The 26,041-nt window shown below is 37.8% G+C and overlaps 1 protein-coding gene across 4 annotated transcripts in view; it reads right to left on the bottom strand.

Annotated features, from left to right (window-relative positions):
- LOC100889760 (ATP-binding cassette sub-family C member 9) overlaps positions 1-26,041 on the bottom strand; it is a 64,946-nt gene that overhangs the window by 22,043 nt on the left and 16,862 nt on the right. For all 4 annotated transcript variants that reach the window (XM_031000312.1, XM_031000311.1, XM_031000310.1 and 1 more), the window contains exons 2-16: positions 22,315-22,938; positions 21,752-21,982; positions 21,125-21,325; positions 20,286-20,441; positions 16,416-16,571; positions 15,868-16,002; positions 14,521-14,683; positions 14,004-14,044; positions 13,286-13,531; positions 11,097-11,267; positions 10,252-10,330; positions 4,141-4,246; positions 2,554-2,652; positions 1,962-2,127; positions 1,443-1,580 (exon numbers count right to left, since the gene is read on the bottom strand). In XM_031000312.1, the coding sequence (XP_030856172.1) occupies positions 1,443-1,580; positions 1,962-2,127; positions 2,554-2,652; positions 4,141-4,246; positions 10,252-10,330; positions 11,097-11,267; positions 13,286-13,531; positions 14,004-14,044; positions 14,521-14,683; positions 15,868-16,002; positions 16,416-16,571; positions 20,286-20,441; positions 21,125-21,325; positions 21,752-21,982; positions 22,315-22,932 (2,706 nt within the window). In that variant the 5' untranslated portion in view covers positions 22,933-22,938. The remainder of the gene's footprint in view (positions 1-1,442; positions 1,581-1,961; positions 2,128-2,553; positions 2,653-4,140; positions 4,247-10,251; positions 10,331-11,096; positions 11,268-13,285; positions 13,532-14,003; positions 14,045-14,520; positions 14,684-15,867; positions 16,003-16,415; positions 16,572-20,285; positions 20,442-21,124; positions 21,326-21,751; positions 21,983-22,314; positions 22,939-26,041) is intronic.

Raw genomic sequence — 26,041 nt, 5'->3', positions numbered from 1 at the left:
AAGTTTAGATTCTTGGTCTCCAAAATAAGGTTTTCCTTGACACCCTGCTGTATTTTGCTAACAGAGGTATGGGGAATTTAGGGAACATAACGCCAGGAAATTTTGTCCTCCATGAAGCCGAAAGAAATAACGGTGAGTACTTTACACTCTGCGATATGCATGCCGAAAATCATGCAGATGATGATGGTGATGAGAGCCAGGCAGGACAGATGTGTTCCTTGCCGGGAAATCCCCTTTTCCCAGTAACCAGCCTCAAAATGTATCTGTCCAAACTAAATATTGACTGTGAATGTATGTGGCAGAGGCAGAAATCAAAAGCAAAAGTAACTAATGCTTCGTGGTATGCAAATACACCGCTTGGAACAAATACCGTGGGCTCAATGTTAAAAAATCTGCCAAGAATCTAGCTGCAAAATATACACAAATAACTCTTTGCGAGCTACTAGCCTCTCTCTACTGGACGAGGCAGGATATCCATCCCGAGACATAATGACGGTGTCTTGCCATAGAGCCGAAAGTTCTATTGAGAACTACGCACGCACAAGTGAAGCCAAGAAAACGATGATGTCAGAAATGTACTCCACAAGCCCGAAGACCAGTGGCAGTGCAAATGTTGAAGAACAACCATCTACATCTTTAAGACAACTGTCACTGAGGACATGAATGCTGAGCATGAGACTGAAAACATGCCATCATTAAATGATAGTCAGCTGGAGCGGTTTTCGATTAAATACCCGATCAATTTCCATTCAATCCACAAGGGCTGCCCACCACAAAGGTCACTACTGGGAGCACCACTACCAGAGCGAGCTCCTACACGATGAACGGCATTAAAATCGACGGCCAGAATATCAATTTCATGGCTGTACGGTCACTATTTTCAACAAGTAAAACAACGAAAAGCCATCCATGTAAATACGTTCGTGTTTTTGCTTTGACTTTGAGACTTTATATTGACTTGTTTGACGCTGTTACATGGAAGTTCTGACATTTAAAACTTGTTATTGTGAAATTCACTTTACTTGAATTTCGATTTTTCTGGAAACTAAGGAGAAGGGATTCTAATCTGGTAAGTCATTCACCTCTTCTTCCCTTTTTGTTTAATTTAGGCCTATCGGTATGCTGCTGAATGCTCACAGTACATGTTTCTTTGTAATAGTGAGATGCTAATGTCTCATGAGGGATATAATTAAAGCAGATATGCAATGTCTTTCTTGGGTCTAGCATACTATGAGCATTGAGAGGCATAAATATAGTAACTTTCCCTCGAGCTAAATTTGATATAAATTTGCCTTAGGGAAAGTTACTATTTGTGCCGTTTCATTAGCTTATAATTTTTGCTGTACCCTTGAAAGGTATTGTAGGCCTATATTTGTATATTAGTAAACTGGCACCCAATTGACCGCTTTATAGAGTCCCAAATTCACCCCTGACACCCTCACCTGATCAGCATGCTCCAAGTATTGGACCTGATGTGTGACAAGCACGACAGTTCTTCTTTCCTCGATCAAGAAATCAAGAATACCTTTGAAGAACATGTGACTACCAACGTGCACATCAAGGGCTGATAATGGATCATCCTGAGAGACAGAGAGAGAGAGAGAGAGAGAGGGAGAGAGATGAAGATTCCTTGTTTGATGGATCAAAGCGAGCGTTCCTCAAAGAGACAAAATATTTTGTGGTTAATCTATTCTGGAAACGCCATCGAGTTTAAGGATGCTTTTATTTTGCGCAACACATTGATACACAGTTTACTTTAACCCCTCCTCCCCTCCCGCAAACACACATCCATGTTCATTAATCTTTCCGCTGACTCATTATTATACCAAGTCATAGATATTGCGATAGAGCACAAATTCTGCCTTTGATGCACCAAGAAGTAAGAAATACAGGTCTTAATCTTGACTGCACCACGATTTCCGTGATAAATTATTTCCTTGATAAATTTGCTGATTACTTACCAAAAGGACGACATCATTTGAGCTATACATGGCCCTGGCTACACTGATGCGTTGCTTCTGACCTCCGCTCATGTTGATACCCTGCTCACCAATCTCCGTTTGGTCTCCCATAGGGAGGATATCAAAATCAGGTTGTAAACAACATGCTTCCAATATTGTTTGATATCTGCGGTGGAGGAGGGAGGAGGGAGGAGGGGGTAATGATATACAATATTTAGAATTCAAGAATTATTGCATGTATATTATGCATAAATCTGATTTCCATTGGTGTTACAAGAAATGATAACATGTAAACTAAACAAGGTATTGTGTGCTAAACAAGCTGGAACGAATTGAAAAGAGATAACTGACATGGTAATATTTGTTTCAGTTTATTCATCATCTTCAATTTCATCTAATCAGGCAATTATTATTTCAGTTCTTTCATCTCTTTTCGCTCAAACCATTCTTGTTTAAGGAGGGCATCACATACTCTGCTTCCTTCTTCATTTTGTTTGGTCCAATGTAAAGCTGAACCTACAATGTTTGTGTTGAAATATTTTTTTTATAGAGAGAGGGGGGAGGCATGCAAGAAGAATTATTAAGTGGATACCTTTTCTGGCTAAAGGGGTTTCCGAATACGATGTTATCCTTCAGGCTAGCGTTAATCAGCCACGCTGTCTGTGCTGCATACGCAACTCCGATCTCTTTGCTTAAAAGATTAACCAAACAATAAACGAGAAAATTAATTTATTTTCAAATAAAGTCAAAAAGAAAAAAAAAATTGTAGATGATACTGGTACATTCTACACTCATGATAACCCCCAAATTCTTCTTAATACCGGGAATAATGAGTTACATTTCGTATGTTATTGGACAGAGGCAGATAATTAAGTTGCCCTTTAATTGTTAAGAAAACTAACTATATGAGTTTTGGTAACACGTTTAACACTTTACCTCATCATCATGTAATGAATGGTTGTGAATTAAAACAGATTTTATAAAAATGTCTTGGGTTTTATATCGGTTGTAAAATATCATGGAAACTCACAACCGATTTGTTATGCAAATTACTTTTGAGAAATGTAGGGGTTATTAATAAACTAAATAATTATTTGCTACTAGTATTTTACGAACATTATACTATATACGTTATTGATACTATACTCAACTTATGTAATATCAGTGAGGGGGACAATGTTCTAAAGATGAAAATTTAATCTGTTTTAAAAGTACAAAAGAAGAGCCATCGTGAACACACCATCCCTATATTTCATAAAAACAATTACATGTATTTTGAAAGTAAAAGACTTATACTACTTTTACACTGAAATATTTATGTATCAGCTAAAGCTGAATAGAGGCGATTTTCCCTCCTATGTTTGTAAAAAGAATTTAAAAAACGATATTCATTCCTACCCTACCAGGTGAAAATCCTATTTTCCTCTCTCCCTTGCTCTGAAAACAATAACGTACACACGTCCCTCAGTTTGGAACAGTTTGGACACAAACATAATCGAATCACGCTCACTATATTCCTTCAAGCTTAAGCTCAAGATTCCTTTTTAAATTCATGTGTGTAACAAATTTTGCCTTTCTCTCCTCCTTCTCTCTCCCTTTCTCTCTTTCTCTCTCTCTCTCTCTCTCTCTCTCTTTTCTCCCTCTCTTTCTCATCAGGCTTACAACTGGCTTACATCAATTGTTTCACTCGGGTAACCACGTTTTTATGCACATTCTTTATGTACCACTTCTATGAAGCTCATGTGTCAGTGACTCAATTTTTGTTATAACGTCTTTCGTTAGTGTTATCGGAATTCAGTTACAATATATTTGTTTAAGTATTTCATTCAGGATCCTATGAATTACAAACTTTGCTGATTGAAAGGTTCCCTAAATTTCCTATTATTTATTTGTCTATGTTACATGTCTATCAATTCTTTTATTAAATCTTATGTATGAAACAATCTTGTTAATATGTGGAATGTGGAACAATAAACAATCAAAAGAAAATGATACTCGTCTCAGGCTAGGAGAAAGCTCAAATATTACAATTATACTATGGCTAGACGTAAGAGAAATTGGATATATATATATATATATATATATATAACAGTATACATACAACTTCTAAAATTAAAACTTATCATATTTAAACATATAAATACAGCGTAAACTTGGTATGTCTAAAAAATTAATGTACCTGTGATGTTCGACTACACCATCCAACGTGATCATCTCACCCAACATAGCCGACAAGAGAGAAGATTTACCTGCTCCAATCTTACCAACAATCATTGTAAGTCGACCTGTACAAATACATTTGCCGAGGTTACTTCTTCAAAATATTTGATGTTAACAATCGAAAATGAAAATTAGATTTCGCGTGGTGTAGATGCGATAGCAGGGGGTCGACTCGTGTACTAGGCTAAAGTTACGCTGAGTAAGACTTGGTCGTTGGAAGGTCGTGTTTATTTAAAGGTAAAGACCGGTATTGGAAATGCCCCAATTTCAAAAAATGAAATGGAAGCTCTCATTACCAATCACGTGAAAGAATATGTTTTGACTAATACATGATGATAACAAATTTGCCGGGAAACCGCCTACTAATTCATATATTTGGTAAATTTGTTTCTCTCATGGTCTGTGAGAGATATAGGGTAGTCCCATATACATCTTTCTGTGTATAGTGCTTGTAACTTTACGAAGAATGGGCCAAATTTCTTATCATTTTGATGATTCCAGAACCTTGCAGATGCTAGATGCTAGATGATCAACCTTTTCTGATCGATTCCACAACGTTTCTTTCACAATGCAATCGCATGACCATAACTGGTCTTTACCTTTAAGTTGGTCCGAGTAGGATGGTGTAAGTCAAATTTATATACAATATTTAATGCTGCAGGGATTAACTTACGCCGACTAGAAGGCCCTGTCTGAACGTGGCTATTATCATCGGGCTTTATAGAAAACCGAAGTGCTAACGTCATATTTGCTCGTCATCCAGGTTACTGGTTCTAAACAACAGAGCCTAGTTCAAGTTCAAGTTCATTTATTCAAAACCACACAAAACATGATATAATCTTTTACATGAAAAAGAGACTGGTAATAGTACATCATTAAGTGAATGGTTTTAGGACTCCTGTAGAAGCTAAGCTTGTGAGCGGGGCCCTATAGTCAACAAAATACATACATTAACGATATGGCAAGGTGAATAAAAAGAATGTAATGTTTATACAAGGGATGGAAACAAACTAAGCTACAGAATATAGAACACAAAAAAATATTCACACACACGCGCGCACCACACACACACACACACGCACACACACACACACACAGTCCTTAGTGGTCTATAAGCATTTGAGAATGAGAAATTATTAAGATACAAAGAAGAATTATGTCAGTTTTCCAAGTAGGTACGTTTTAGATAACCTTCTAAACCTACAAAGAGTTGTACTATATTTTATATCATCAGGCAAACTGTTCCATTCTTTGATGCAAGAGATATGGAAAGAGGTCAGAGTGATATTTGTTCTTGCAAAAGGCTGATGAATAAGACCCCTTTGACGTGTATTATAATTATGAATTTGTGAGTTTTTACGGAATAAATCTTTTAACGTACATTCATGAGGCATAAACTGAAGTTTATACATAAACAATACGCAATTGATTGACACAAGTCCACTTAGTGGTAACATTCTTAATCGAAGGAACAATGGAGAACTTGGATGTCTATAATTAGAATTAGTAATAAGCCTTATTGCCTTCTTCTGCAATACTCTTAACTTATCAAGATATGACTTAAAGGTGTTTCCCCAAGCAACATTACAATATGTCAAATAAGGAAGAATAATACTATTATATAATGTTATCAGCACTCTTTCAGGTAAAATAAATTTCAATCTAAAAATGACACCTACACTTCGAGACAACTTAGTGCATACAACATCTAAATGATTCTTCCAAGATAAATGTTCATCCATTTAACCCTAAGAACTGAACATTTTCACTAAGCGCAACATCATGGCCTCCAACATTAAGAAAAGTAATACCATCTGGAAGCTTTTTACCCTTTGAGCGAAAAATAACACATTTGGTCTTTTGAACATTCAATAATAACTTATTACAACAATACCATGCATACAGTTTCTGAATCTCTTGATTTGCAATTAGTAATAAATCTTCAGCCTTCTTATCAACCAGCAGCAAGCTGGTATCATCAGCAAACAGGGAGTATGAGAATAATGTTGACGAGTGTATTATATCATTTATATAAATTAAAAACAACAGGGGACCAAGAACAGAACCCTGAGGTACACCATATTTAATAGAAGCAAGTTGGGAACTACTACCATCCACCACAACAAATTGAGATCTGTCAAACAAATAGCTTTGGAACCAAGACAATGCTACACCACGTATTCCATAATGCTCTAGTTTTCTGAGGAGGATACCATGGTCAATGGTATCAAACGCCTTAGATAGATCTAAGAACATCCCCAGACAATACTTGTCTCCATCAATAGCTTTTATGATATTACTTAATAAATTAAACACACCCATTTGTGTGGAGAAGTGCTTACGAAAACTGCACTGCTGAGGAATCAAGATATTCTTTTTAGATAAAAACTCATTTAAGCGTTTATAAATTATTTTCTCAAGAATTTTAGAAAAGATTGGTAACAGTGCTATTGGCCTATAATTAATAACATTTTTACGGTCAGATTTTTTATATACTGGTACCACTTTAGCTACCTTGAGTTTATCTGGAACAACTCCCTGAGATAAAGACATATTAAAGATTTTACATAAGGGATCAATAAAAAGGTGAATGCACTCCTTTATAATTCTAGGTGAAATATCATCAGAACCACTAGATTTAGATGGTTTCAAAGATGACACAATATCAATGATCTCAGAGTTTGAAGTTGGTTTTAGAAACATAGATGCATTATCTTCACACTGTTTCATATAATCACGAAAAGATTGTGGTACTTGAGGGATATCTGTACTGATTTTCATGGGTAGTCCAATGAAATATTTATTAAAACTTTCAGCCTTATCCTTGGCAGATGATAGGAGTACTCCATTAAAATCCATCTCTTGAGGAAGTGAATGCCTATTTGACCGACCTAAAAATTCATTGATATGAGACCAAGTTTTTCTTATATCACCTTTAACACTGTGGAACAAATCATTGTAATAATTTTGCTTGGCTATACGAAGAGTATTAACCAAGACATTCTTATAATCAACATATTTCTTTTTATTCTCAGTTGTTGGTCTCTTGACATAACTACCATAAAGTTTATGTTTGCGGTTTATTGAGTTCAACAAAACATGAGTTACCCAAGGCTTTTTACATTTACTCTTTAATTTTACCTCAACTAATGGGAAACATAAATTATATAATTTTAGAAATATTTGTAGAAAATGTTCGTATAGATCATTGACGCCTTCCAGTGAAGGCAGAGCCTTCCAATCAACTTCAGTCAAGTGTTGCTTGAACCTAGAGATTGTTTTATCATTTATTTTCCGCTTCAAAACCCGTCCATCTCTCTTAACAGAACTTACTACAGAGACCTTTTTTATACAAAATATAGGCATATGATCTGAAATATCTGAACATATTACGCCTGAGCTAAACTCATTTTGAATGCAGTTTGTGAAAATAGTGTCAATCAATGTTGCACTGATTTCAGTTATACGGGTAGGTTTAGTGACGAGAGAAAATAATCCAAATGAATACATAAAATCGACAAAATCTTTAACACTATGATCATTATTATAATTCAATAAATTGATGTTGAAGTCACCCATTAAATATATCTCCTTGTTTTCTTTACTCAATATCTGTAGCTGAAGCTCTAAATTTTCAACAAAGGATGTACTATCAACGTTAGGAGCCCTATATACACATCCAACAAAAATCTTTTTACTGAAGCTTGTTATTTCAACAAAAACAATTTCATACCCTGAGTTTGACCCAGATAAATCTACACGTAATTTAAATTCCAAATTATCTTTAATGTACAAACATACCCCACCGCCGATCTTTTCTGGTCTACATATATGAACAAAAGAATAGCCAGGTATCTGAAACATATTTATATCAGTTGTAGTTTTAAATCAAGTTTCAGAGACACCTATTACAGAAAAATCATGCTTTAAGCAAGACAACAATTGTAACAAATCATCATAATTCTTACATAAACTTCTGGCATTTACATGCAAAAGATCAAAATTTCCAAGTAGATTCTGTTGAAATGCACCGCAATCAACATATGCACAATCTCTTAGCATTATGTTCACATCTTCTTCAACAATAGTATCCATTATTAATTATTTAGAAAACCAATGGCACAACAAACTCTATACACATACAAGTCTTGAAAAAGACTACTCAAGATGGACCTATCAAACACGCACACAAACAGCACACATGCATACATAACAAAGCACACACAGACATTCACACACAAAAAGACACACACACACAATACATGAATATGAGTAGATATAACAAATATAAAAACAAAGGTAGCGGTAAAGATACACATAGTGAAAGAATATAAAAAAGTAGGATGAATAAGAAAGAATAAAAGGATGGTGAGGAAAGAAGTAAAAAAAAAAAAGTCAGAAATCTTTGGAGATTACAAGGCATACATGCATAGATGCAGCCAGGAGCATAAATATGTGAATAATGTAAACATGTTCACGAAATAAAGGTCTATCTCAGCCTTCTAAGGTCTTCAGCAGAGTTAATGCCCTTTTTATCACCGGTTTCGGTGAGGGCAATAACTCTGCCATCAGTAGTCCAAGCGACCTTCACTTTGCTGCAAGTTTTTGCCTGCTTGAGAAGGTCAGCATTGGTTCTGGTGAGGTCCTCTTGAATGGACTTCCTCTGGCCTGCCAGCTTCCGTCGGTTTTGTATTATTTGCTGGCGCTTCCCGTACGATGAAAAAGTGACAATGATGGGTCGGGGATGAGGACGACGCCCCCCTGACGTTGGCTCCCGATCTTTCATGCCAACCCTATGGCTCCGCTCAATGTCCTCTTTTGTGATGGGGACTTGAAGAATTGGTGTTGGCGAGGTGCAGGACGACTTCATCGGTGTTTTCCTTCACAGACTCCTCCAGCCCGGTGAAACGGAGACAGTTCCTCCGGGATAGTACTGCTCCTGATCATTTGCAGCTCGTTGCAGGGATTGGATGGTCACTGATTGCTTGCAAACCTCCTCCTGCAACGACTTGACCTTTTTCTCCTTCTCACGAGCAGAGGACTCAAGGTCAAGAACTTGACCTTGAAGGGTCTCAACGGCAGATGCAAGTTCGGCTAGGCGTTTTTCCACTGCCGTTCCAACCAATGACAAGAAATTCTCGTTGGAGATGAGATCAGAGATAACCCCTGATATTAGATCTTGCTGGGACTTGTTAGCCTTCTCTGCATTTACAGATGAAGATGATCTAGTATTTGATGAAGGGCTGTCGGCCATGATGGGAAAACAACTGGAGAGACAAGTCTCAAAGTGAAAGCAAATTCCTGAGTGATGAGTAATGTGACCGCCAGTTCCAAGCCTAAAGTAGTGTGTGTGCGTGTGTATTACTCATACATGCGGTTACACTGTAGCACATGATAACTAACACAGATTTCCACAAATGGGGCAGTGGTGAGGCAGTGATTAAATGAGCCGAGACCGTCAATAGAACATTTGAAAAGTTTACTCACATAGTCCACATCATTATTAAATCCTAAATTGATCAGGCTGCTCCTGGCTGCTCTAAAGGATGATCCTCAGGTATTTACATAATTAATTTGTCCTTTGCTGCTGGAAAAACAAGATCTTTTATAAATAAAGGGAAAGTGGTCAAATAAATAACCACTGCCTTTGTCCAGTTCTTTGAGATATCCTACGGGTGAGGTTCACCACGAAATCATAGATGCAACGGTCTGGAGCAGGGCAAGTTCAGTCTGGTCTGGTGTGATCACCACGCAAACATTGCTTGGGACCAGCATCCCTGACAACTTGAATTGAGAAGTATGAAGTCACACTTCTGTACTCTATGATACTGCGCTAAAGCATTCAATAACTATCTCTTCCGACTACTATTTCCTTTACCTGGGCAGAGATTGATAAACATAGACTAATATCTATTAACGTTAGTGCTGTTGCAGGGATTCAATTCCCATATTTGGAGGCTCAGGATCTGGTGGCTATCTGCTAGATTGTAGGGCATCGTGTACTCAACCAATATCAACAATATGTACATTGAAAGAATCTTTATCATAAATAAAAAGCGAAAGTACTTGCCGGCCGGTATGTCAATAGTGACATCGGATATTATGGGTGTTCTTGTCTCACTGCTCCATGAAAATGAACCATTGGTGATCTGTTGCAATTAACATAACGAACATTCGATTCAGTATTATACGTTCTAAAATGATAATTTGTAGAATTGATCTGCCTTGCAAAGTAAAGGAATAAAGTTTGATATTGTCATTAGCATTGTCCCCCCCCCCGTGTTGTACATTATCCTCCTTCCCCTATTTCTTTACTTTTCCATTATCTTTATTCTGTTTTCTTTTTCTTTTTTAGTCTACCATATTTTGTAAATTAGTGGTAGATCTGATATTTATTTATAGTCTGTATAGGTAACTAGATTAGTATTAGTCCCCCTCCCCCTGTAATATAACCTACTTCTTAAAAAAAAAAATGTTGTTTCTGTAAAGGTGATCTGTGTTTTAACAAGCTGTGCTTTTTTAACAGACCACCTCTTTTTCCACATTTTTTAAAGTCTTTATAACTGTTTCATTGTTAATGTATTTATGCTAGTTTACGATGAACTTGTTACTACTGTTACTGAATGAAATGTTTTTTATGCAAGTGGAAAGAAATAAATAAATCTTGAATCTTGAATCTTGATATCGTTTAGCCTGTACATGCTTTATCAGTTTTTAAATGGAAAATATCTAAATCTAAATTGAAAACGATGATTTCAAATCTTGTTTTGTTCTAATTATTTAATGTGTCTAGGGTGTGAAGGAGAACATTTTTTTCATTTCAACCATTAACTAAAAATATCTACACATAGATCAAGTTGCCGCATTATGATGATCATCTTGTTCCTTACCAGAATGGCGAGTGATATTACATACCTTCAATGCAATGCCAGGTGGAACTGTTTCACCATTCATGTTCGTCATAGAAATAGCTTGCGTTTGAGATTCATTATGATTGTTTGACAACGTTGAGTATGGAATTGATCCATATTTCTTGTCATAACCTCTCTTCAGTTTTTGGATCAAAGCGCTGGAAGTGGTGGCTTTCTACAAATAAATAGTACTCCAAAAAGGGAGGCGAGGCGTCGGGGATACATAAATACATCATGAAATTGCATGTAAAGAGGATGTATATATATATTCAGGTATTATACAGTGCGTCCCAGAAAAAAACGAGAATTATCGATGTTTTATCATAACTTAATCACATTTATAATTAATAAATGACACATATTTGGAAAGCTTAGATCCTCCTCTTTCATTTAATGCAACTCATATGATGCATATGTCACGCATGAGTGATTAAAATCAATTTGAAGAGAGGAAACCGAAAAGTCATTTAGCGGGCGGTATCTGAATTTCAAAGAGAAAATCACATTTCTAGAAAGTTGAGTTTCTGCCCGTTCATATGACACCTCAATCAGGAAAAATGAGCTAGGAATAAAAAAGTTCTGTTTGTTTAAAGTAGTGCTTGCATTTCCATAATTTTAATTGAATTTGTTTGCTAAAATTATGAAAAAGTAAGGGCTACTTTAAACAAACAGAACTTTGTCATTCCTTACCCATTTTTCCTGATTGAGGTGTCATATGAAAGGGCAAAAACCCAACTTTCTAGAAACGCGATTTTCTCTTTGAAATTCAGATACCGCCCGCCAAATGACTTTTCGGTTTCCTCTCTTCAAATTGATTTTAATCACTCATGCGTGACATGCGTGACATATGCATCATATGAGTTGCATATGTCACGCAAGTTCTGTTTGTTTAAAGCAGCCCTTACATTTTCATAATTTTAGCAAACAAATTCGTTTTCACTGGCTGCCTGCCGTAGCAAAATGCAAAATTGACAACAGACTTAACTCCGTTTCGTTGACAATCAGCCCTGCATGAAGTCTTTCGTCTACGGCTGATTGTCAACGAAACGTAGTTAAGTATTTTGTTAATTTCCTTTGTTGATATGGCAGGCAGTCAGTGAAAACGAATTCGTTTAATAAAATTATGGAAATGCAAGCACTGCTTTAAACAAACAGAACTTTTTTTTTCCTAGTTCATTTTTCCTGATTGAGGTGTCATATGAACGGGCAGAAACTCAACTTTCTAGAAATGTGATTTTCTCTTTGAAATTCAGATCCCGCCCGCCAAATGACTTTTCGGTTTCCTCTCTTCAAATTGATTGTAATCACTCATGCGTGACATATGTATCATATGAGTTGCATTAAATGAAAGAGGAGGATCTAAGCTTTCCAAATATGTGTCATTTATTAATTATAAATGTGATTAAGTTTCGTTTTTTCTGGGACGCACTGTATAGTCAGTACTGAATTAAAAAAGATGATGATGAAATTACTAAAGACGGAAGAAGCATGGTCGTGTACGAAGAAGAAAAAAAGCATCTTCTACATCACTCATAATTATCACTCATACCAGAAAACAATATCAATATCAATGTCAATGTCAATCAGATTCCTCTTTAACGATTCAGTATGAACCTTTCTCCTTTTTTAAATAATTCTCTGATCCAAATTCAAGGCGACGTGACCATACTATCATAATGCAGCCAAGTCCTTTCATAATTCGATCACCCTGTCCGTAAATTATTTTGTTCATTCATTTATTTATCTACTTCTGATAATCATACAGGAAGCTTCATTCATCTTTAAAAATATGGTCTTCAATGACATCCTGTTTACACAATACAGTTAACAACTTAATTATTCATACCCTTGTATTAAAATGTGATGTATTCCCTCCTTAACTCAATAATGAAAGCTAGAATGGTTGAATATTGTTCTTTGTTACATAATTTTAGATGTAAGCTTTGATATGTCAGATTATGAAGACGCCTAAATCGGGAAAATCAATTATTACATCCTTTACAAACGTATGTATTAATTAGCTGTTAACTGTATATACAGATTTTAACTGTAAAAACAAAAATAAAGATGAGACAGTAAACCATCAAATGGTAATATAAAATAAGGCATAACGAAAACATATACAATGTACCATTTGCAAAGATGAATATATATTGCCATTTCAATCACAGATCCCACAATGTGGTATCATACCTTCTTCTTTTCTTTATCATCGTTGTCCTCATCCATTTCACCGCCCTTCAATAGATTGCCTTCGATCTCGGGTGCTTTGAAGAAGTTTCCTAGTCGACGTATACTGACGACAGCCGTGACGAAGGAAGACGACACCTTTGGTAGTAACTGTAGAGGGAGCTGAAGCTGGTTGATGACTGCTAATGATGTGAAGGCTACGTCAGGAGTCAGGTTCTTGCCCGTGAATACACTGTACAGGCTCAGAGCCTAAATCAGTCCAAAACAAGAAAACAAAACATTTTACACTCGTTTTTTAAATAAAAATTCTAAAGGGCCTGAACAAAAAAATATATGAATACTTTTCGATGCAAAATATTAAATATGCCATTTCAAATAATGATTTGATATTTGAATCAAGTGTAAAATCGGCACGGTTGGTGAAAATCAAAAGAATGATTAATGTTATATTATTTAAATTGAATCAGATGAGGACCCGAAATTCAACTGGTGAAATTCCCGATTACAGCATCATAGAAATATTATATTGGGTAAATCTATATGACTAACAAAGCATCACCAACATTTTATATATTATATTCCAAAGTTCCACAAGCCCATTTCATCAGATTCTGCTTCTCTCGTTCAGAGAATACACATTATACAAACAAATTGCCATTCTAAAGACTTGACTCTTATCACTAAGTTGTTATGCTAAATTAAAGTAACTTGTTATACTTACTATGGGCATAACAAGAAGTGGGACTGCATTGGCCAAGGAATCTGAAATAAAAACAAAATAAATATATATTACATTCCCATTTCTGTTAACTAAGATGATTCTGTTGAGCATAAGAATAAGGACGGTGATAACAATGCTAGCAATTAAAAAACGACAAGTGATAGAAATAATCATATCAACAATAATATGACAAATATAATCGAAAGTCATTAGGTTAACAATGATAACGATGAAAGGTTATATTGATAGAGGAAAGAGATAATTAGGTAAGCATTGAAGATTGAAAAATACGTGAATAAGTTAATAAATAGTCTCCCATTGAACATTTATACAAAACATTTTACCTTCTAATAACACTCTCATTCTGAAAGGCTAGTGACAATACTTTTAAACATTCTTTCATGAAACATGATACTGCGAAGGTTAGCGAATTTTGTATCGTATTTCACCGATGTTAAGACAATTGTTATAACATTTTTCTGGAATACTTCTTACACTGCTATGAATCTGTACTTACTAAGCTGGACCTGCCAGAACATTAGAGCCTTTAGTTTACCGACTTCTTTGATTCTGGTGACCTCGATAGCCTGTTGAAATATTCTCTCCCAAGCGTTTAATTTGACGACTTTCATTCCTTGCAGTACCTCGTTAGTCTGCTTTAACCGTTCATCTGACATTTGCTAGAATGAACATCAACCATAACAAAACAACCAGTTTGAGAACAGTAGCCATGTTATCAATTAAGAAAGAAAAAGAGTTCTCTTTGTCTTTGGATGACCGAGGGGGGGGGGGGGAGCTAATTTTCGATAGGGTAATTCAATTCAATTCTTTTATTAATCCGAATTCAAAAGAATACATGGGAACAATTTTGTTACACATTGTAAAAATCATAATATTTATATAAGAAACTATAGCGTTGTGTTTATAATTTTAAAAGAACCATCTAAATAAAAGGTAGCCCCAAAAATAAATATTCTTATATTCTAGTATTACACATTCAGAAAGTGATGAAAAGGATAGAACATCAAGGTGAAAGAAGGAAGGAAAATCACGCCAACCGATACTTGGGGCCCACATGCTCCTCACTCAACTTGGTTGTACAGACACACGGAGTATGAAACATAGGAGCCCAAATATCGTCTTGGAGGATTTTGGAGGATTCGCGCCTTGCATTCTTCTGTCAGATTTCGTCTATTTCCTGTTATTTTACTCGGCCTCTCGACTACACTTTCCATTTTCCTAAAGTCATCTATCCTACAGGCTACATGCCCAAAACCAAACAACATAGTTGAAAAATAAAATACTCACGACAAAGCATTTGTAGAAAATAGGATTATCAACATGTAGATAGCTCAATTTCCTGAGATAAAACATTCTTTGGGCGCTCGCCACAATGGACGTATCCTCATCATGCCCAGGTACATTTATTATCAATCGTTGTTCACAGATTTTGTTTTTTAAAATCATTTCAATGTTTTCATCTTTGATCTTCACTGGTTAGTATTGTTGTGTAGCAACTCTAAAGTCAACAACGATTTCTTCCGTTTAGACTAAAGGATTCCATGGAATAACCCGAATGGTGATAGTATCCACCTGTAATGTTTCTCGACCTGTAGGACCTAGGCTCGCATGGCAGATAAAACAGGGGCGAGGACCTTTCCTATTAACTAGCTTACTAAACAATGATAAAGCGATTCAAATGAACTAACTGGCCTAAACTTATTACCTACATGTAGCTTACTAATACTCACCAACCACTGACAACATAATTAACAAGCCCTTAGAGTAATCGACTGTATATATAAAATTGTGAGACAAACAAGGAAAGATATAGGGATTCTTTCTTCACATGAATTAAACTTACCATAGCCTCCTGTTGGTAGAATGATTGTTTATTAGCAATGTAGATCTGAACAGGTATAGCCAGTAAAAGTATGAGGCAACTAACCAGTGCTGACACTCCGAGTTCATTGTAGAGAATGATGATGTATATAACAACCTGCTCAACAGAAACGTTCCCAAGTTTAAATATTACGTGACAACATTACACCATTGTTCATTTGCAGCTTTGTATAAAGCACTACTTTTAAAGGTTTACTTCTCTCTTAAATCTATTTGTTTATGAGGATCGGCGCTGAAATACAGTAGATGATATTCACATTTTATTACCTTTGTTACATAATGAAATTATTAAGAAAAATGTCATGATGTGATATATCTTTTTAGGTCCATCGAAGGCAACAAATCAAAGGCTACTCTTTAAAAATAAATATGATGATAATAATAATAACAATGATTATATTACATTTATAAGCGCCTTTTCATTAGATACAAAACGCATAGATATATGATGTATAATATATCTTATAAACATTTGTTTGACATTTCAATGATTTCGCATTATATACTCACCTGATATGGTATAAACCAGCAGGAATGGAACCATTGCAAAGCTAAGAATATGGCCCTAGGATCTACTGACATGTGGTTGGTAATCTCACCGATAGTGAGAGACCCACTACCAATCACCGAACTCGACAGGCGTAAGGATTTGGCATACACTGCTGACTATATCATTTAAAACAAAGTGAACAAAAGCATTTTATCAGGATGTTTAGAAAGTTATGACTCTAGAGGAAAAAAAATCTAATAGCAGACGACATACACATAATTATGGAGCGACAAAATACGAGGTGCACTCCAAAAGGTTTGAGACTCTTTTAGGAGACATTTTCTTGGTACCAAATTAAGTATAAAACTATAATCTCCTGTAGTAGGATCCTCTGAAGGCCTCCAAAGTGAATGTGTCAAGCACTCTTGTCACAGCCTCCTTCATCTCCTCAATAATTTTAACAACTGTCACTGAGGTTCCTCTTCAGCTTGGGGAATACCCAAAAGTCACAAAGAGCATGGTCTGTGATGTAGGGAGGATGAGGACAGTTTTAAAATCAATCTCTTAGTTTGCAGGCACGGATCCAGGATTTCTTAGGGGGGGGGGGCCCACTTTTTTTTTTGGTCCGAAAAAAAATCGTAACGATTAGCCAGCCGCTAAATAAGCGGGGGGGGGGGGGGGGGGGGGGGGGGGGGGAAGAGGACCCTTTTTTTTTTTGGTCTCGAAATTTGAAAATTTGACATTTTGTTCCGTTGGGGGGGGGGTGAGGTCACCTTTTTTAGGTCAGCCATTGGCATATTTTTTTTTTTTTAAATAAAAAAAAAAAAAAAAAAATCACAGAAAAGGGGGGGGGGGGGTTGCTCCAAAATACACACATAAAAAACCGAAGGGGGGAGGGTCAACCCCCTAACCTCCTCCCCCTCCCGTACGTGCCTACTCGTCTGAAAATAGTTTTTCCCCTCCCTTTAAGCTTTAACGTTTCATTAAATCATTAGAAAAAGAAGACGATTCGATGTACAGTTTTTTACTCTTAATCCTCGTCTTAATTCATCCCCCTCTCCCGCGCAAAGCCCGGAAGCTTTTACGGTTCATTAAATCATTAGAGAAAGAAGACGATTCGTTGTACCGTTCTCGACTCGTAATCCTCATCTGAATTCAGTTTTCCCCTCCTCCCTCCCGCGCGAAGCGCGGAAGCTTGTACGTTTCATTAAATCATTAGAGAAAGAAGACGATTCGTTGTACCGTTCTCGAAAATAATCCTAGTCTGAATACAGCTTTTACGTTTCATTAAATCATTAGCGAAATAAGACCATTTGTCGTACCGTTCTCGACTCTTAATCCTTGTCTAAATCAATTCCCCCCCCCCTTCCGCGCGAAGCGCGAAAGCTTCGACGATTCATTAAATTATTATAGAAAGAAGACAATTCGTTGTACCATTCCCGAAAATTATCCTCGTCTGAATTAAGTTCCCCCTGCCCTCCCCCGCGCGTAGCGCGGAAGCTTTGACGTTTCATTAATTCATTAGAGAAAGAAGACGATTCGTTGTACCGTTCTCGACTCTTAATCCTTGTCTGAATTTCAAATATGTTCTTTGTCTATTTCCTTTGCTTCCTACGTCCTCTCCCTTTACACTCCTCTCTTTTTTTGGCCGGCGTTTATTGGGGGACCACCCCACCGCCCCCCTGGCTACGCGCCTGCTGTCAGATGAACATATGTTGATACCTTGTCCGCCCCGGAAGCTCAGGGGTTTAAGGTTTTAATTTACGGTCAGATTAGCATTCAGGGGTCCGCCTTAGCGCCCTAGACGGGGTCCAGGGGGCAAAGCCCCGGAAGTTCAGGAGTTTAGGCATTTAATTACGGTCAGATGAGCATTTTTTTGATACCTAATTGTTACAATGGCAGGTCACTAATTGGCTTGGGGTTCAGGGGGCGGAGCCCCGGAATCTCAAGGGTTTTAGGCACTCAATTACGGTCAGATGAGTTTTGAGGGGCCCGCCTAAGGGCTCTTGGTTGGGTCCAGGGGGTAGAGCCCCCAGAAGCTCAGGGGTTTTAGGCGTTTAATTACGGTCAGATGAGCATTTTTGATACCTTATTATTTGTGACACTAGCAGGACACCATTTGGCGTGGGGTCCAGGGGGCAGAGCCCCCAGAAATCAGGGGTTTTAGGCATTAAATGACCGTCATATGAGCATCTAAGGGCCCGCCTTAGGGCCCTAGGTGGAATCCAGGGGGCAGAGCCCTTAGGATTTTAGGCATTAATTTTAATCATGGTCAGATGAGCATATTTTGATACCCCATTATAATGTGACACTGGCAGTTAACTATTTTTTCTTTCTCGCTCTCTTTCTTTCTATTTCTCTTTAATATACTTTTTCAAAGAAAGTGTGGGGGAGGGGCTCGAGGATCCCGATCCCCGCCGTTCCGCGGGCCCTGATATGTAGGCATCTCAAAAAGCATTTTCTTGCCTGGCTGTAAATTTAGGAATTTGTCATTTTCCAACAAACGCATGAAGTGAGGAAAATTATCTCATTTCAGCATTATTTGTTAACCACCGTTATGGAATTATAAATAAACCACGTTTGAATACTATTTCTCCAACCCCCCCTCCCCTATCAGTATGCCAGTGCCCTCCCCCCCCCTCCGATCTACACCTTGTTGGCGGGAAAATTGCAACTTATATCCCTTACCTTTCTTCATTCTCTTTTTTTCCTTTCCCTTTCTCTCCTCTTTCACTTTCCCTTCCCTTCCTTATCTCTCTTTTAGGTTTGCTGGGGGGGGGGGGGGGGAGGGGCACGGTCATTTTGGTCCCCAACCCGCTCCACACATTGTTGGCGGGATTTTGTCCTTCCCTTTATCTCCTCTTTATCTTTTTTCTTTCCCTTTCCTTCCTTCTCTTTTATTTTTTTTATTATGGGGGGGGGGGGGGGAAGGGGGAGGCAAGTCCTTCCCCCGATCTCCTTCTTCCCTCTTTTCTTTTCTTCTTCCTCTTCTTTTTTCCCTTTCTCTCCTCTTTCCCTTCTTTTCCTTCTCTCTCTCTCTCTCCTTTTTTTTTGCGGGGGGGGGGGGGCAAGGCACGCTCGCCCCCCCCCCCCTGGATCCGCGCCTGAAAGTGTGGACGGATGGATAGTCCTGGCGCTCTGGCCACATGGCCACAACACAATCTCTTCCCGAATTCCTGCCTAGTGGAGGTCGATAATGATCACCATGACCTTTCCGTTGGACTTGCTCTGCCTCACCTTCTTGGGTCTGGGGAGCAAAGATCTTGTCTATTAGTATATGGATCATGACGATAGATGTAGCTTTCGTCATAGGTCACCAGAGACTAACTTATGGAGAATTTCGTAAGTTTTGGTCTAGTTCAACACAAAGTGCCAATGCATAGGGAGCTCCCGACTGCACTATATAAACTATAGTCAGTTGTGACAAGCAGTGTTTAGTAGGGTGTGTTCGAACTGCTGTTATAGCCGGCTCTTTCACCCTGGTATAACAACACTGGCATGTCAGCTTATTAGATACACAATTATGATGTACTAACATTATAATAATCTAGGACATTTACAATGCTCTCCAAAAAATATCTCAAATTTCTGGAATGCCCCTCATATTTAGGTAACCTAACAATTCTCAATGTAGTAACGTGGGTCTTGATTTTGTCATCTGTGTCGTTCAGGTTGTACATCCTTTTTCTTAAATCATTTAATGATAACATGAAAATTACCATTTTTTCTTACGATGTAGCGTAAAATATCGGATATTTGAATGTTTTGGGCGGACATGTCGAAATGAAATTCAATTAAATCCAAAGTGAATTATGGTTATTTGTTGCTGATTAAAATAAGTCTAACCATAATGAAATTCTTGCAAAAGTAAAGTAGTAGAGCGCGTTTACCTGAATGGCAGCCCTGACTTTGGCTGCCTCTAAGATGATATAGTGATAACCTAACTCATGGGTGATTTTTTGGAAGACTAATTGGAAGAAGAGGACCGTCACCAGAACATATCCATTGGAAAAGAAATCTCCCACTGTGATGTATGACTCCAGCATCTGTGTGTTGTAAAAATAAACATTTATATTTCACTACTGCATAAGATACAATAATTATGCAAATACTTTTTTGGAATCTTCATGTTTTAGGCGGAGTTGGGGATCGTCAAAGGAGTGAATAAACTTTTAACATATTTAAGATAATCATATCGTCTACGTTTGCCTTAATCTTAAGCAAGTTATGATAATATGATTTGTTAAACAGGGGAGTAGATGATTTAATATATTTGAATCGCCCCAACCTAATAACTGTGATAGACCTGAATTCAACAATGTATAGATGTGCAGAAATTATAATTGCCACTTCATCAAATAAAGCAATACCATAAATATTACCATAAAATTACATTAAATATATTTTTGTTTCGACAGAAATGATGAAGTGCAGCCAAGCGTATGGAAAATGCAATTAATTGTTTGCCACGAAATATGAATAAAATCACAGTTCAAAGTCATAAATTGAATCAAGGGGAAAAGGAGGCTTCTATGAGATAAGATGACATAAACAAATCTTTATGATCAACAATTAAAGCGAAATAAATGAACAGAACACAATTAAATTAATGATGAACAGCATATCAAATAAAGCGATTTACACCTAATGATAATGATATAAAGGAAGGGTTATCGCTCATCGGAGGTGACAATGATCAAAATGATAAACCAAATTAGTAAATGCGTACATGATTTGTAGGCCCTGTCTCCTCTGTATCTTTGCTCTGCAAAGTTACCCATCTGATAACTCCAGCGATGAGAAATGGCGTGGCAAAACCTGACGTAACTCCAACAAACATGAGAATTCCCGATATGTACATTCCTTTCTTAAGGAATCTGTAGAGAGCTCGACTGAAACTGAATTCAAGGCCTTTCTTTCTGGCCCTCTCCTAAGGGGCTCGAATGAAGAAGACAAAACAGTGAAAAAGATCAACCAGACACACTTTCCAACTGCTAATGCTGAACTTTCAATGTTTGGTCTATTTACCAGATACTTTTCCGCTCAAAACATGAAAAGAAAAAAGAATAAAAGGTATTTAGTACAGAATTTGAAGGCCTCATAGAGGTCTATGAAGTATGGTAACTAAACAATGACGGTATCTCTTGACGACGTTACATGCCAACTTAATGATGCCAATCTTTCCAGGGTTTAAAATTTATAAAATCAAATGTTTTATCTCTTTATATTCAACTTTGTCTTTCCACAGCAAAAAATGTGAGCGTTTGTTTTGCCAAAAAGCCTTACCAATGCCAAAAATATGATTTAATTGGTCTATCAAACAACTAGAATTTACGTTAAGAGATGCTAGAAGTACCTGTTCTTGGATGAGAATCTTGGCGAATCGTTCGCTGGAGTACTTTGCAGAATGCTCATCGGGTAGGCTTCCCATATCTTCATCTTCTATTGCCTGCGTCATGCCTTTCTTAAACAGGTCGTTCATCCATGCATAGAGGAGAGATGATGGCAAACTACAATCATCATGAAGATACTTCAGATTCCTCAATTCTGGAGGATGTTCTTTAGGTGATGATCCGAGGCTGAATCCCTGGTTTGCATTTGAAGATTTGAAGGGGAAGAAAGGTGATGTACTGGTTGTTCTAAATGTATGAAGTAGCAGCTTAAATCAAAAACGTTCTGACAATCACGTATATCTGCAATGTTTCAATGATAATAATAACCACACAAAATTGTTTAAACTACAAATATAATGGATGATTACTTCAAAAGATCAATAGGGACAATGATCATGCAGGATAGGGAAGAAAGAGTAAGCACAAGTGGAGGGATATGTACTATTTCCAAGACTGAAATGCGTATAATATTATATGCGTCATAATATATGAGATCTTGCATGTCTAGCTGTGCTCGGGCCATTACCTTTTTCATCAGAAAATAGATTTCCACCACACACATCGCTGCATCTATAGCTACCATTGACTTATTGAAGGTCCAGATCATGTGACGTGACGTAATATTATCGTGATGAAACGCAGAAGCCCTGAAACACTCTGCGACGAGGAGGCACACCCAGTATAAGAACTGTACAGGCCACATTCCCGGTAGCTCCCAGTATTCCATGTAATGATGATATACCATTACAAAGATGGCGGCCAGGAATCCAGCTAATGGTACGATGTACAGTCTCGGTGGACTATCAAAGTGATGGTCATTTGAGGTTAAGATACTTTCGACAATCATACCGATACATAGAAGAGTGTACAGGATATACGTCAACCAACGGACCACGTGACCTGGATAGCGGATGATGTAGGCATGATCAGTTGCCCGAGAGATGCTACATACAGGTATGAAGATTAAAACCAGTGAAGCCATCATACAAAATACCAAGTGCAAGATAAGGAGTACGAGGTCTATTGTACAGGTGTTGGAGGCCCAGTTACCAGGAGGATGTAGAATGATTGAAACATCGTCTACGGTAGACGAGTTTTCTCCTCCACAAAACCAAGAAATAACTGCGTCTGTTACCTCTGCCATGGTTTCCTGTATGAATAAAAACAACATAAGGAGAAAGACAATGAATAACATGAAACAAACTAAATGTCAATATGCACTCAATATAGTGCTTATTAAAAAAAAAGTACACACTGTGAAAGTATCCGGTAAAATTAAATTTCGCGATATCTGAATGATTCTAGGGGATGAAATTATGGGCGAGGGCCTATTCAGTCAGATGGCACCTACAGTATTGAGAATATTGTGCGCTTGAGTGAGCACTGACAACTTTTGAAAGAAAGAACAAAATCGCAATAAATATAAGCCATTACTTACTCAATTATAAAATAGTGTTAATAATTCTATTGCCATTTGATTGAAAAGGCCCGTACCCCTAATCGTTTAACAAAAAAATCATGCAGATATCGTGAAATTATGATTTCCGAGAATCTTTACAAAATTCGTATTTTAAATACCGTTTGTTTTCAAACTATTATGTTCCATGTTAAGCCTCGGTCACAAATGCCATTACGAACTGCTACGAACGCCGTACGAACGATTTTCAGACAATGGTAAATCGGGAAGACTGGAAAAACAGTGAGATTCGTACGAAATTATCGTTCGTAGCATATCTTTAGAATATCGAGTTGAATCATGTCTAGCTTTTTCTTTTTGGTTGTTTAAGCCGAATAATATATTTCACATTCGTAATCCAGTAGGGGTCTGGTAAATGATGTATATAATAAACGGAGTGTTTTGGTATTTGCACCCCACCATGTTCCTGTTCAACGTTTTAAAACGTTAATGCGCTTTTTACATCTTGCAAATACATTGCAGGGGCGGATCCAGCAGGCGGCAAGAGAGGGGGGGGGGGGCCAAATCTTGAGAAAATATTTATTGGCGAATCAGCCAGCCGGCGAACACGGTGAAAAAGCGGGGGGGGGGGGTAAGACCATAATATAAATATATATATTTTGGTCCAGTTTTTTTTGGAAATTTTGCTCCGACTCAGCCGGCCGGTGAATAAGCAGGGGGGGGGGGGAGGGGGAGGAGAAGGGATGCTGGAGAGGAGGATCACTATTTTTTTTTTTTTTTGGGGGGGGGGGGGGGAGTGAAGCGGCATGATTTTTTCTAACTCTCACTTTCAGAGAGAGAGAGAGAGAGAGAACCACCATCATTATGCAATGGTTCAGGGTTTGTGTAATGTACATTTGAAACCATTTCCTAGCGTCTCAACCCACAAAAAATAGCGAAACAATTTTTGAGAAAAAGCACTGAACTGAATAAAGAATAATAACTTTATATTGGCTCATACTAATACTGATACATACGAGCTAAAGACAATGTGATATCAGCAAAGTAAGATGGGGTATTCTCACAGGCGTACTGGTAGGGGGCTTGGGGCGCTAGCTCCCCCCCAAATAAAATTGAACCATGACCAAGGAAAGAAAGAGAAGAGAAGAAGAAAAAAAAAGAGAAAAAAGAAAAAGAGGAAGGAGAGGAAAAGAAAGAAAAAAAAAAAGAAAAGGAGAAAGAAAAAAAAATGAGAAAAAGGAAACGGGGAAAGAAAGAGAGAAGAGGGGTGGGAGTAAAAGAGCAAAGGGAATGTTGGGTGGAGTCGCCACGTCGAAGGAGCAAGAACGATACACATAGATAATTATGTTGCTGTGTCGGGTCTGCTGTGTCGGTATTCTTGCTCTATCTAGCTCGTGTACTATATCAATGCAGAAAATTGAATTCGGTGAGATGTTTAATGTCGGTCGGCCGGCAAAATTTTTTCCCCTACGAACTGTGACTTTTTATCGAAAAAAGAAACATTTTTGAAAATTCAGACAATTTCTGTGATAATTTAATGAAACGTTTAAGCTTCCGCGCTTCGCGCGGAATGGAGGGAAACTGAATTCAGACAAAGTGAGTAGAAATCAGTACAAAGAATCATCTTCTTTCTCTAATAATTTAATGAAACGTCAAAGCCTCGCGCTTGGCGCGGGAGGGCGAAAACTGAATTCAGACAAGGATTAAGAGTCGAAAACAATACAACGAATCGTCTCCTTTTTTAAAAAAATTAATGAAACGTCAAAACTTTCGCGCTTGAGGGTGAAATTGAATTCAGACAAGGATTAAAAGTCGAAAACAGTACAACAAATCGTCTTCTTTACCTTATAATTGAATGACCCGTCAAAGCATCCGCGCTACGCTACTCTATTCAGACAAGGATTAAGAGTAATAATTTAAGGAAACGCATCGTCTTCTTTCCCAAATAATTTAATGAAATGTGAAAGCAAGGATTAAGAGTAGAAATCAGTAAAACGAATCGTTTTCTTTCTCTAATAATCTAATGAAATGTCAAAGCTTCCGCGCTTTGCGCGGGAGGGAGGAAACAAGAACTAAGAGTCGAGAACGGTATAACGTATCGTCTTCTTTCTCTAATAATTTAATGAAGTATCAAAGCTTCCGCGCGTGGCAGGGGGGGGGGGGAATGAAAAATAACTTAGTTCCTTGCTCCGGGTTTACAGGGTTAATTTTGTAGACATTGGGACATTGGCATTAATATATTTGTCGGTAATTGGTGGCTCGTTTTGTAGGTAATCGGTGGCCTCTACACCCTCCCCCCTCCCCCACTGAAAAAGATCTAACGACGCCCCAGTACAACTCGTGAAGTACCGGACCAACGTCTTTGTGCATTGTGCGGCAACGAAGCATATACAACGTCCCACGACGTGACAGATCACTTTTCTCTAACTTCTAACCAGGCAGAAGGCCTCGTTTTTTCCAGGGAGTGCCGGTGGACATTAATGTGCCAAACGTGGTTCTCAAATTGCAAAAGATCCCTACTCTTGGAGGGGGTAGGAGAAAGCAATTTACGTCATATTACTCCAGGAAGTGCCTGGAAATCGGTCTAATGTGGTTCTAAAATTGCAAATGCTTCCTACTCTGGGAGGGGGTCACAAACCACACCCGCTTGGTCGTTCCGCTCCCTCGCCGCTAAAGCCTCGCTCCGTCGCTTCATCAGGTTTTACATGTATTTCACCCCATGCCATTTTGTGCCACCCCCCGTAAGAAATTCCTGGATTCACCACTGATGCCCATACCCGTTGAGCTTCGGGGGCTCCGCCCCTTGACCCCCGTCGAGGCTTTGCCCCTAGACCCC

Source organism: Strongylocentrotus purpuratus, unplaced genomic scaffold, assembly GCF_000002235.5.
Source record: "Strongylocentrotus purpuratus isolate Spur 01 unplaced genomic scaffold, Spur_5.0 spur5_scaffold_6, whole genome shotgun sequence".
NCBI lineage: Eukaryota > Metazoa > Echinodermata > Echinoidea > Camarodonta > Strongylocentrotidae > Strongylocentrotus > Strongylocentrotus purpuratus.
This window is presented reverse-complemented; position numbering and strand designations above follow the sequence as displayed.